Here is a 12,993-nt window from a genome sequence, read left to right on the forward strand (position 1 = left end):
TTCAAGGCAGTGGGTTTTCTAGCTGACGCCTCAGAGGAGTCGGTAAAGTTGGCTGCCAGGTCAGCAGCCTTGGTCAATGCAGCCAGAAGATCAGTACGGCTAAAAACTTGGACGGGAGATGCCGCCTCAAAATTAAAATTGTGTGGTCTTCCGTTTTCAGGAGATCACCTTTTTGGACCCGGCCTCCAAGAGGCTTTGGAACGTACTCAGGACAGGAAGAAGGCCTTTCCTGAGAAAAAGAAAAAAGCTGAGGGAAAGTTTTTTTCGTGGCTTCAGGGGTTCAAACTTTTGGCAAAACCAGAAGAAGGAAGGCCAACCCAAGAAGCATTGGGCAGGCCACAAGGGGCGTGGTAGAGGAGGAATCCTGTTTAATCCTCCTCAACCCCCCCCAAAACCGCAATGACTCCTGTGTCCCCGTGGGAGGAAGGTTGGGGCAGTTCCTCCCACAATGGACCAAGGCAACTTCAAGCCCGTTTATTCTAAATCTAATAGAGAACGGATACAGGCTGGAGTTTGCGTCACTGCCTCACTGGAACTTCAGGGTGACTCATCCACCCAGGGAAAAGGCAAAGGCAGAAGCTCTCATGCTGTCGCTAGGAGAATTAGTGGATCAGAGAGTTCTAATTCCGGTGCCCCTGGAGGAGCAGGGACAGGGAGTATATTCCCATGTCTTCATAGTAAAGAAACCATCAGGGAAGTTCAGGATGATCCTGAACCTTCGGCCCCTGAACAGATTTGTAAAGTACAAAAGGTTCAGGATGGAGTCGATCTTTACAGTTACAAGATGTCTGTTCCCGGGGTGTTACATGGCGACCCTGGATCTCAGGGATGCTTATCTGCACATCCCTATACATCCATATTACCAAAAATTTCTCAGGGTAGCAGTAAGTGTAACCCTAGGGATTCAACACTTCCAGTTCCAAGCTCTGCCCTTTGGTCTATCCTCGTCTCCGAGAATTTTTACCAAGGTTCTGGCAGAAGCTCTTGCCCCTCTCAGAGATCAAGCTATCACAGTAATCCCATATCTGGACGATCTACTGTTTGTAGCCAGATCGGCTCAACAGTTAGAAAAGGATTTACTGGTTGCACAGGAATATCTCTCCTCACTCGGGTGGATAATCAACCGGGACAAATCCCAGTTGGTGCCATCCCAGGAAGTGGTATACCTGGGGTACAAGATATCTTCGGTAAAGAGAAAAATTTATCTCCCCGAGGAAAAGGTTACCAAAGCAAGTCAGGCCGTTGCCCAACTACAGTCCAATCAGTGGATTTCAATCAGAGAGGTAATGAGAGTCCTGGGGTTCATGACATCCTGTTTCCCTGCAGTTCCTTGGGCAAGACATCATCAACGCCCATTACAGGAACTTATGCTCCGTCTCTGGAGTGGCCAAAGTCAGGATTTAGAGTCGCTGATTCCAATTTCAGCCAAAGTAAAAAAGGAAGTTGTGGTGGTGGCGAAGACATCACAACCTGAGCAAGGGTCTAGACTGGTCCTTCCCGGTGGAAGTAATAGTGACTACGGACGCAAGTGCCTGGGGCTGGGGAGCCCACCTAGGGGAAGCAGTAGCCCAGGGAGCATGGTCTCCAGCGGAGGCAAGTCGTTCTTCCAACCAAAGAGAGCTGTTGGCAATCCTAAGAACAATAGAGTCATTTCAGGGAAGTTTGGTAGGACATCACCTGCAAGTTCGTTCGGACAACGCAGCGGCTGTTGCGTACCTGAACAAGCAGGGAGGGACAAGAAGTCCGGCTTTGCAAGAAATATCCAACAAAATCCTCTCCTGGGCGGAGACCAACTTGTTTTCACTGACAGCAGTCCACCTAAAGGGTACTCAAAACTCTCTGGCAGATTACTTAAGTCGCCAGCCAGTGAAGCAGGACGAATGGTCCTTGAACGAAGAAGTATTTACTCAGATAACACAGAGGTGGGGTCTTCCGGAAATAGATCTTTTTGCCTCAGAAAAGAACAGGAAGGTAACCCAGTTCTTCTCAATACATCCCAGAGACCAGGCCTTAAGGATAGACGCATTTACCAATCCCTGGAGGTTCAACATTTGCTACGCCTTCCCCCCCAGTAAGGATGATAGCAGCAGTGCTCCAGAAATTTCGGTTGGAGGCGACAGACTTGATTTTGATCGCGCCCTGTTGGCCAAAGAGGCCTTGGTTCGCAATCCTGAAGGAACTATGCATTCTTCCTCCGTTTCCCCTTCCAATCCGGAAGGATCTGATCTCGCAGGGTCCAATCCTTCACCCGCAGATAGACAGATTGAGTCTAACTGCGTGGTATCTGAGAAACAGTTATTGAGAGCAGAGGGTTTCTCAGAGAAAGTAATAAACACCCTATTACAGTGCAGAAAGCCAGTTACAAGAGCAATCTATGCCAAATTCTGGAAGAGATTTTGTTCCTGGATGAGAGAACAAAAGTTAGATCATCCAGGTATTCCAGCTATTCTGGATTTTTTGCAGGCTGGGGTAGATCTGGGTCTCTTCCCCTAGCACCCTAAAAGTACAGGTAGCAGCCCTGAGTGTCTTCTTGCAGTGTTCCCTTCAGCAGAATTCATACGTTAGGAGTTTTTTCAAGGCCTTATCAAGATCTAGGCCAGTGAGGGTTTCGACCTGTCCTTCTTGGGATCTTTCATTGGTGCTCAGAGCACTTTCAGGCAAACCTTTTGAACCTCTGGAGGAATCCATCCTGAAATGGATCACACTTAAAACGGTCCTCTTGGTGGCAGTGACCTCAGCCAGACGGGTGAGTGAGCTACAGGCTCTTTCAATTTTGGAGCCTTTTTTGTTAATTTTTGATGATAGGATTATTTTGAAAACAGACCCCAGTTTTCTTCCTAAGGTTGTGTCCAAATTCCATAGGACACAGGACATTGTCCTTCCTTCTTTTTGTTCCACCTCAGACTCAGAGGGAGCACCCCCAAAACTTACTAGATGTTAGGAGGTGCCTTTTAGTTTACTTAGAAACTTCCAAGGAGTTTAGGAAAAGCGATTCCCTTTTTGTTAATTTTTCAGGTAGTAAGAAGGGACATAAGGCATCTAAAGCCTCTATTGCCAGATGGATCAGGATGGCAATAGAGAAGGCTTATGAGTTAGAGGGCCTACAAGCCCCATTTGTTAAAGCACACTCGACTAGAGCAGTTTCGAGTTCATGGGCCGAGAGGGGCGGAGCCTCACCAGAAGAGATTTGCAAGGCGGCAACGTGGTCAAGTTATACTACCTTCGCCAAGCACTATCGCCTGGACTTGATGTCTGAGAAGGATCAGGCATTTGGTAGGAGGGTCCTCCAAGCAGTAACCCCACCCTGATAAGTAAGTTTCTTGTCTATCATCTACAGGGCTGTCCTGGAAGACGAAAGGGTAAAACCGAAGTTAGGCTTACCGGTAACTCTGTTTTCAAGAGTCTTCCAGGACAGCCTGGCTTCCCACCCGGTGTATATTATTCTAAACTGGAAATGGAAGTTAGTACAAACGATGTGTTGGTAAGATTATGTTTTTCAGAGTCCTTCAGGAATTCTTGGATGAACTGAGGAGAGGACCTGGAGGACCGCCTTTTATGATTGGGGGTGATTGTGTTTCCTGTCCCGGAGGGAGGAGCTACATCTATAGGGCTGTCCTGGAAGACTCTTGAAAACAGAGTTACCGGTAAGCCTAACTTCGGTTTTTGGAAAAAAATGTTTCATTCATTAGAAAAACAGTTAGTTAAGTTAGCACAATTTTTTTTGGTATCCTAAGCGATGCTTTACATTTTTTTAGGTTACATGTTTAGAGTTACAGAGGAGGTCTAGTACTAGAATTATTGTTCTCGCTCTAACGATCGTGGCGTATGTAACCTGTGTGTATCTGGCTCTGATACTACCAGTGCCTACCCAGCCACTGACTAGTATCTCTCCCCAGCCTGTCCCCACACACCCTCTCACCTGCTGACCTGTGGATGGGGGAATCACTCCTGCAGTGTTATTGTGTTCTGCCAGTGCGTACAATGATCAGTGTTGCTAACTATAGCTGGCAGCACTGATTGTTTTAAGAAAAAAAAAACAGGCTGGTTGTACTCAAGTTGACTAATAGATTGACTTGTGTAAAACCAGCTAGCCCATACATAGATTGACTATGGCTGGTCTCTGCATAATTGGTGTAATTTCAATCCATGTATGACCCGCTTAACCACTACTCAGTCCCTAAATATCCTTCCACTCCTGTACATAGTGCTCACTGTCATACTCTCCACACTCCTCTCCTGTACATAGTGCCCACTGTCATACTCTCCACACTTCTCTCCTATACATAGTACCCACTGTCATACCCTACACACTCCTCTCCTGTACATAGTGCCCACTGTCATACCCTCCACACTCCTCTCCTATACATAGCGCCCACTGTCATACCCTTCACACTCCTCTCCTGTACATAGTGCCTGCTGTCATACACTTCTCTCCTGTACTTGGTGCCCACTGTCGCACCCTCCACACTCCTCTCCTGTACATACTGCTCACTGTCATACCCTCCACACTCATCTCCTATACATAGTGTTCACTGTCATACCCTCCACACTCCTCTCCTGTACATACTGCCCCATCATACCCTCCACACTTCTCTCTGGTACGTACTACCCTCTGTCATACCCCCTCACTCTTCCTGTACATACTGCCCATTGTCATACCCTTCACACTCCTCTCCTGTACATAGTGCCCACTGTTAGACCCTCCACATTCCTCTCCCTCACCTGCACATACTTCCCACTTATATACCGTCCATACTCCTCCCCTATGTCGCTTACCCACAAACAGTTTTTTAAAATTATACTGAATATCCTCAATGTTACCAGCTCTAGAATGGACACACTTTTGTTAGTTCAACTAAAGGATCTCAGTTCTCATATTTGTTCTGCCCCATTATTAGTACTCATTTAATTTTGTGATTACTACTATGATGTATAGAGGAACATCGGGGATCTCAGCTACTCTAAATATAGCACTTGTATAAAAAAGTGGCCCTGAAAATATTTTTTAAATGTTGGCAACTGTGCACTTAGGCACTGCCCAAGGGCCACCGTCCACCGGGTCAGTAGGGGGCCCCATGAGAGGCTCCTGGGATCCTGTGATAATAAAGCGGTAGTAAACTTTCCTGACATTACTACTTTTTAGAGGCCCTGGGGTAGGTTATGCCACAATGTACAAGTATGCACAGCATATTAGCACATTAGTGTACACTTCAATTTTCAGACTGAGCCCTCCAGTGCTGCGATGAATCAGGCGGGGCCCATCTTCACTTCACTTCCATCTTCACCCGGTCTTCCTTCTGGGTTCTGTGCCTTTGGTCACTTGCCTTGGCTGGGCTGCGTTCATGTCATTCCCACGCATTTATTTATTATTTATTACACCCCATTCACACCTCCGCGACAAAACGCCGGCTGCTCGTGCCGCTGGAGGGGAGAATTCCCATTGCTGTCTATGAGATGGTTCACATGTCATAGACGCTGTACACCTGCGGCATGAAAAAAAGTCCCGGACCCTTTTTTTCAGGCGGCATTGGCGTTCGGCCATACAAAGCAATAGGAAGGATTTGTAAAAAAAAAGTTACACTATTCGCGGCAAAATACTTGTCGCGGAGGTGTGAATGCAGCCTAAAAGGCCCCACCAAAATCCTCAGCACCAGGCCCATGATGTTCTTAATCTGGCCCTGCCTCCAATTACTTTGCTTGGATTACTGATTAATTTCCCAGAAATTAAATCCCCTCTGTTCAGATGCCCTGTCCTGGGTGGAGAGTCTCTACCAAATTTATTAATCCCACTGAGCAAAGATCCAGGCTCTTGTATTTACCTACAGGTTTAATCAGTGGTGGTGCCTCATTAATAGCGCACAGGTGGGCCCCCCTCTCTCCAGCTACCCCCTTTGTGTATAATTGGATAGATTCATGCATTGCATGAATCTATCCATGGCCGCTGTAGCCAACCCACTGCAAGGTCGCACTGCTTGACCCGCCACTGAGACAGGGTAAGTGCTGGGCAGACGGCAGGCGAAGAAGTCAGTGGCACCATTTGATGGGCACATTGGCAGTGTTTGGGGCACAGTGAGGCTGCAATTGATGTATTTAATTTTAAGTACCAGCCACCACTGGGTTTAGTGCAATATCCAGTGTGGGGAGGGCCATTTCTCATAACCCCCAAAAAGAGGGCTACACTTTTTATCCTTAATAATAAAAAGTATACTTGATACAAGAATGTTCTAGCTTTTTATGCTAATGAGATGCTTCTTCAACCTTCCCTCCCCAGTTACTGCTAGCTGCACACCAGATGGTCTTTTCTCAATTGCTGTTGCCAGCGCCCTGACTGCACCAATGCTGGACCTGAACTCTGTTCACTTACTTGGCAGTGGTGCCGAATGTGACCCAGTGGCCAGAAATGATGCATTCCTGCTGTATACATTCCCTCTTTCTTCCTGTGGGACAACATTGAAGGTAAGGGTACTAAAATGAAACATTTTACTGAAAATTATGCTATGAGAAATATATACCAGAACATTTATTGGAATTCAAAATAAAAAGTATTTTCTCTAGCAATTGGACATGTGGCATGTGAAATTTTATTCTCTGGGGAAAAAATGGTTCTGGTGTATTGTGGCTGGATGAAATCTATATTTAAAACCGGTGTTTAAAACAAAAAATAAACCCTGCCTATAGGTGAACTTAAAGTGTGAGTTGGTGTGTGTGAGGGTGTTTTTTTTTTTTTTCCCCCCCCCCCAAGATGAAAAACTTGCACCATAGATTGATCAAAACTGCTGAATATTTGAGTTGCCAAAAGGATTTACATCTCTGTCCAATCTTGAGACTTGCACAGTTCTGCAACACAGCCCAGACCTGCCTGGTGGAGCAGTAGACAGTTAAAGTAATCTTTCTCTTTATCGTTAATTTATATATTTTTCTCTCCCTTCTTCCTGGAATAAGTTGTGCACACACATGTAAAGGGAGAAACTCTGCCATATTGTACTCTAAATCCCCCTGGCCTGAGGATTACCTTTACGAATAAAGTAATGTCCACACGAGCAGCCTGTGACCGTTTGAGTCAACCACTTCACTTCATACAGCCACTTCATTAAAACTGTTCATATTAATGCAATACACTTGAGCACAAAGTTCAGCACTACAGTACTCTTCAATGTAGTAACTCTAACACTCAAACACACTGTCCAGCCATCTTTCCCAGTCTCCATTGAGAGCTCCCCCCCTTACAGTGGGTCCTCATCGAGAGTGCCTGTGCCCTACTCAAAAGGGCCCTCTCTTTTCTGGGCTTCAGACTTGCATTGTGTATATCAAGGGTAGCCTAATCCCATCTTCCTTCTGCCCAGGGCTCCATGCACTCAAGATTATAAAAGGGGCATAAACTCTACCCAGAAAGGGTCGTCTTCTAGCACCTGCTTGCATGTGCCTGGACAAATTAAGGGAGATTCAGCAGACAGCTGGCCTTGTATTTTAGTCACTCTTCTGTCAGCATATTCAATTGTACATGTGCACTGTAGCATACCCAATAGGACAGGTACCTACAATCCTTTTATTTTTTTTAGAAAACCCCATACCTGATGCTTGTGGTAGAATTGCGTGTTTTGGCCCCATAAACCTTTAAACAGAGGTTCTCCCATTCCATGGGGTCAGAAAAGCATGATTCTGCACTAAGGAGAGGCTGGCCATTGCCAAGTTTGCCGCGCTTTCTGTATTTGACAGGTATCTGCTCCCCACTGTCCCTGAAAGGTGCCAAATGTGGCACCAGAGGGGGGTCTGATAAGCAAAAGTTCCATTTTAAAAATCTGGTCACCTTACTTTAAATGGCTCAAAACCTCCCTTGCACACCAGACAAATGCAGTAGTATTGTGTCCTTTGCTTGACTGAGGCCACAATAACACATATGAGATATGCATTAGCAATATAACAATGTTACCTTTCTTTGACCTGCGGCTCTCCAGAGTAAACGCCTCACACAATTAAATATAGTAAAACCAGGGGGGTAACTTTTCCTTGACATGTAACAAAGGGGAAGAAAGGGGTGGACAACAAGTTGAACACTCATAAACATTTCTATAGAACCGACTCTGCAGGCGTCCCTGCAGTAGTCAATGAAACAAGCCTAAAATGCTAATACAAATGAGTCTATGGATAACTATAGACAGTCTATGCTCGCGAGCTCCTCCTAGTGGGCAGTACTGCTAGTGCAGAAACCTTGGCAAGGCCTAGTTCAAATGGCTTCAGAGTGTCCCTTGAGGACGAAGTCTATGTCACAAACGTTGGTGCACTTTTAATTGTAATCCACAGGAAAAGGAATTGACTCAGTCAAAAAGAGGTACGGTGAACACAAAAGCTGGTGGCCCGTTATCCAGTCAGCGTCAGTACCCTGCTGGTGTAACTTTCAGTTGCTAGGCCTCTCTGCTTAATCAGGGATCAACACGTGGCTCCGGTTTAAGGAGTACTAATAGTTTATAAGCTGGGGTAGCATTGAAACTTGGGCATGTGCCCTCTCACCCGAATAGGCCCAGTCCGTCTGAGTACTTCACGAAAGACGCACCAATCAGTAACCGCTCCACACACACGATCTCCGGTATCCGGCTCTCCACTGCTACGATTGTCAGCTGGCGAGCTTCTTCGGTCTCAAAAGGGTGAGGTAGAGGCGTTCAGTCTTGTCTTTCTACCGATGGATCTCCTCTCAGGCTTCAGGCCTAACTGCTTGGCTGTGATGCTCCGCAGGGGAGAAGGCGCAGATCCCAAGAGAGCGAACTAGACTACTATCTGCCTTTAAGTAACCTCCCCCATAAGGCTGTGCGGGGGGTGTCATGTGTTCCAAGAAGGCGAGGCATTGTGGGAAGTGTAGTCTATTCCTACTAAATGTCAATGGAGTCCGTTTCTCCTGGTACCTCTGATACCACAATGCACTGCTCTTAAGAAATATAAACACGTATGTACAAATGTAACAGGAACTTGGTTGGGGATTCAAGTCTACATCACTATCAATTGTCCATGATAGTATGACCCCGCTACAAATGGAATGTGTCATGGACCTTGAGATATTAAAATGTTTCTACTTGACATCTGTTACACAGGAGAGGGACATTCAATGCAAGGCTTTTGAAATGCTAAGTGGAACCAGCTTAGGAAATACCTTTTTATTGTGTTCTGCAGGTTAAGAGCGGGTGTCGGAGCCGGTCCGTCTGGCTATAATTGGGGATTGAAGGTTAATTGAATCTATTATGTATGTTTTAAGATGTATGTGTTTGCGCTAAAGGACTTTGTATTGTTCTAAAGGTTAGAAGCCTGTCAGCTGTATTGAATTAGCATTCTATTGTCTAAAGCAATGTAACCTCTCAGAGGTAGTAATTAAGTATACCGGGTTATTGTGTACATTGATTACCCCCTGGGACTTCTGTCTCAATACACAAGTCTTTCTGTCCAAGCTATTGGACCAATCCCTGTTGACAATTTCAAGTCCTCATTTGCATGGTCAAGGAGGACTTGAGTGAAGACTGGATATACTTTACAATTGACCAATAGGAAAGCGGTTGTTGGGAGTGGGATGTTCCAAAATTCTGTATAAAAGTGTGCTGTGTACTTGAAAATAAAGAGTCCTGTTGGAACTTACATACAGCCTGCCTGGTGTTTGTTCTTAATGGGTCCGAATGGCACATAGCTGTAATTCGGATCCCGGAACCTTAGATGACAGGACCATCAGACGTTGCAATCTGCAAGCTGACTCACTGGTAGCAGAGGAGTGTCGGGAGAGCAGGACCTGGGCGAGGAAGGATCTCCTCACAGAATGAAAGTAATTTTTATTTTACTTATGTAGCACTACCTGCTGCTGATTTGTTTTGGGTTTGTTACTCTGGCTATAAACCCCTGAAACTGGCTCAAACCCTCCCTTGGCACAACTGGTATCGGTGGGAATTGTGGACCCCAAAAGATGTTGGAGGGCACAATGTCCTATCACACCACAGTAAATTATGTAAACAAATGGTTTACTTACATACAGTTAGACAGACTAATTTGGTTTTGTGCTTCTTTGGTTTGGTATTTTTGAGCCTGGTCTTTATGGTAAGAATTTTTACATTTGCCATTATATATATATATATTTATACTTAATCGCATATTGCTAATCGCATCTCATTTAAAGTCCCAACCGTCCATATTTTATCCTTACAGGGATGGAGGCCTGTGGTGACCCAAACCACATGCCTCATATAAAGTCCCAACCCCATTTTTTACATGTAAACAAATGGTTACCTTGAGTTGTATTGATCCCGCAGGATGACAGATGGACTGCACACAAATTCAGCTTAACCAATGTAACTCTTTACTTGGTAAGATAAAAGCAGAAGAAACAAAGGTAAAACAGTAGTAGACTTCTCGCAGAGCCCTGCGAGAGTCAGAATCTGTGATATCGGATAAATACAAATTAAATTATGATGGCTATGCAGACCTGTGTATGCACACATCAAAGGGATTCCCTCAGTAAGATATCCACACTGAAGCCAAGCCTTACCCAGCTCTCTCTAATAACAGTGCCACACAGTCTAATGGAACAATTACCCAGTTAGAGTATGAGACCAGATATCAAACAGTTTACTATAACTAAACAGGCAGTCTTTGGATAATATACCTAACTAATGTGGTTTGGTTGATCAGACCAAACCTCAATACAAATGATCCCAAAGTCTGTGCACTTATGCGTTGGCATGCGTTTGTGCGCAAAGGGGCAATTTGTAATCCAGAAAGGGAACAAATAACTGGTGGAAGATGCCCGAACAGTTAAATCACAGTGGCGAGTGCAAACGATCCACCCTTCTGCAAGACAGTCAGTAGGTTTGGGCAGGTGCCCATCTCACTCAACCAGATTAGGCCTTGTCCTTCCGGAACACTCCGTCTGCAAACTCCGATTCACAGTCCTTCAGGATGACACTCTCCGTTTCTCTCACAAGTCACTGTCGTGCTGGGACACCATCCGATCACTGTCAGGGACGCTCCCTCTGTCTCTGGATGGTGATCCACTTGGGTATGGCTAGGCCTCGGCCTAGGTTTCCAGTGAGACATCTCAACACAGGCATCCTGGGTTGGAGAGGCAGTCCCGAGAGAGAGCGCACCAAGTACATCCTCTTCCTTAAATTACCTCCCCCAGAAGTCTGTGCGGGGAGTAAAGCATTCTGGGGTTGTACAGTTGCTCTCTGGGTATTGTAGTAAACGAGTTGGCTAAACCAGGGCAATGGAGTCTTTCTCCCTGTACTCAGTTTCCCAACATTGCTTGTTGTAACAATGCAAAGTAAAAAGAAAGTGGCTATATCACAACTTGACCACCGGAGGGAGCCGAGATCCTTCTTGATCAGCAGATGGTAGTCTTTAGATCACATAAAAGGTGATGCCTTGCTACACTTTTATTTTGTATAAAATCGTTTTATCTTAACTATGCTCTTTGAATGAGGTTATGAATGCAACGTGTAACCCTAGGTGGTTGGAGATCAGGCCATGTATGAGAATGAGCTGCTTGCCACCGACACTGTACAGATATGGAAAGGAATATCCATTACCAGAGAAACCACATTCAGGTAATTTAATTTTTATTTTTTTGAGTCTTGTTGTTAAGGGATTCACTTCCTTTCCTGTTATGCTTACAACGGTTTTGGCAGGCAAGGAGTCAACTACACATGGAACATAGGTTATGTGGGTTCCAATGGCATAGCTCACACCAGTGCAGTGTGCTTCAGTTCCATAAAGTGTGTGTGTGTGTGTGTGTGTGTGTGTGTGTGTTCTGCACAGAACTGTACGGGAATGCAGTAAAATGCATAAAGACTACTCCCAGTACAATAAAAAAGCACCCAATAACACATAAAAGTGCATGCAAAAATGCATCTGCACTGTATACATGCATTTTTTTTGTACCTAAACACCATCATAAGCATCCGTACCCTAAAATCCCTTAAACAGAATTAAACACCAACGCCCCACATACCCATACCTTAAAACTTTTTGAGATGGGAATGAGGGACACCTACTAGCAAAAGTATGTAGGCATAGGACACACCCCCATTAAACGAGAATAAACCAACATTTGGGTGGAAAAAATATGAATGCAATTGGGGGGGGGGGGGGACACCTCCTGTGGGAATATAGGATGGAAAAGGACCTGGGGGCCCTAGTAGATGGCAGTAGCTTGGCATTGCATGCCATTGCTGAGCCTAACAAAGAAAACAGAATATTGGCATGCATTAAAAAGGGATTAACTCCAGAGATAAAATGATAATTCTCCCGCTCTACAAGTCTCTGGTCCAGCCGCACCTGGAGTATGCGGTCCAGTTCTGGGCACCGGTCCTTGAGGTATGTACTGGAAATGGAGAGAGTACAAAGAAGGGCAACACCGCTAATAAAGGGTCTGGAGGATATTAGTTATGAGGAAAGGTTGCAAGCACTTAACTTATTCTCACTGGAGAAGAGACGCTTGGGAAGGGATATGATTTCAATTTTCAAATACCATACTGATGACCCCCACAATAGGGATAAAACTTTTTTGCGGAAGGGAGTTTAACAAGACATGTGGCCACTCATTAAAATTACAAGAAAAGAGGTTTAACCTTAAGCTACATAGAGGGTTCTTTACTGTAATAGTGGCAAGGATGTGGAATTCCCTTCCACAGGCGGTGGTCTCAGCAGGGGGGCCAACAATTGTTTCAAGAAACGAATTGGATAAGCACCTGAACGACCACAACATACAGGGATATACAATGTAATGCTGACCTATAATCGCACACCTAGGATGGACTTGTGTCTCTTTTTTAAACCTCGCCTATTATGTAACAACAAAAATTAGTTAAACCCACAAGGATGTGGTTTTCATTAATTATTTCATCTATTCAATGCCCCCCCCCCCCCCCCACACCCAAACACTTGAGCATTTGAATCTATATGCTGGGGAAAACTTGCTTTTAAAATATACATTTTGCCATTAAGGACCTGGGGGGGTTGAACCTG

The 12,993-nt window shown here is 45.2% G+C and overlaps 1 protein-coding gene across 2 annotated transcripts in view; it reads left to right on the forward strand.

The window, feature by feature from the left end:
• Window positions 1–12,993, forward strand: part of LOC120928999 (zona pellucida sperm-binding protein 4-like) — a 51,874-nt gene that overhangs the window by 18,348 nt on the left and 20,533 nt on the right. For both annotated transcript variants that reach the window (XM_040340163.1, XM_040340164.1), the window contains 2 exons: window positions 6,272–6,456; window positions 11,476–11,573. In XM_040340163.1, the coding sequence (XP_040196097.1) occupies window positions 6,272–6,456; window positions 11,476–11,573 (283 nt within the window). The remainder of the gene's footprint in view (window positions 1–6,271; window positions 6,457–11,475; window positions 11,574–12,993) is intronic.

Source organism: Rana temporaria, chromosome 2 (genome assembly GCF_905171775.1).
Source record: "Rana temporaria chromosome 2, aRanTem1.1, whole genome shotgun sequence".
NCBI lineage: Eukaryota > Metazoa > Chordata > Amphibia > Anura > Ranidae > Rana > Rana temporaria.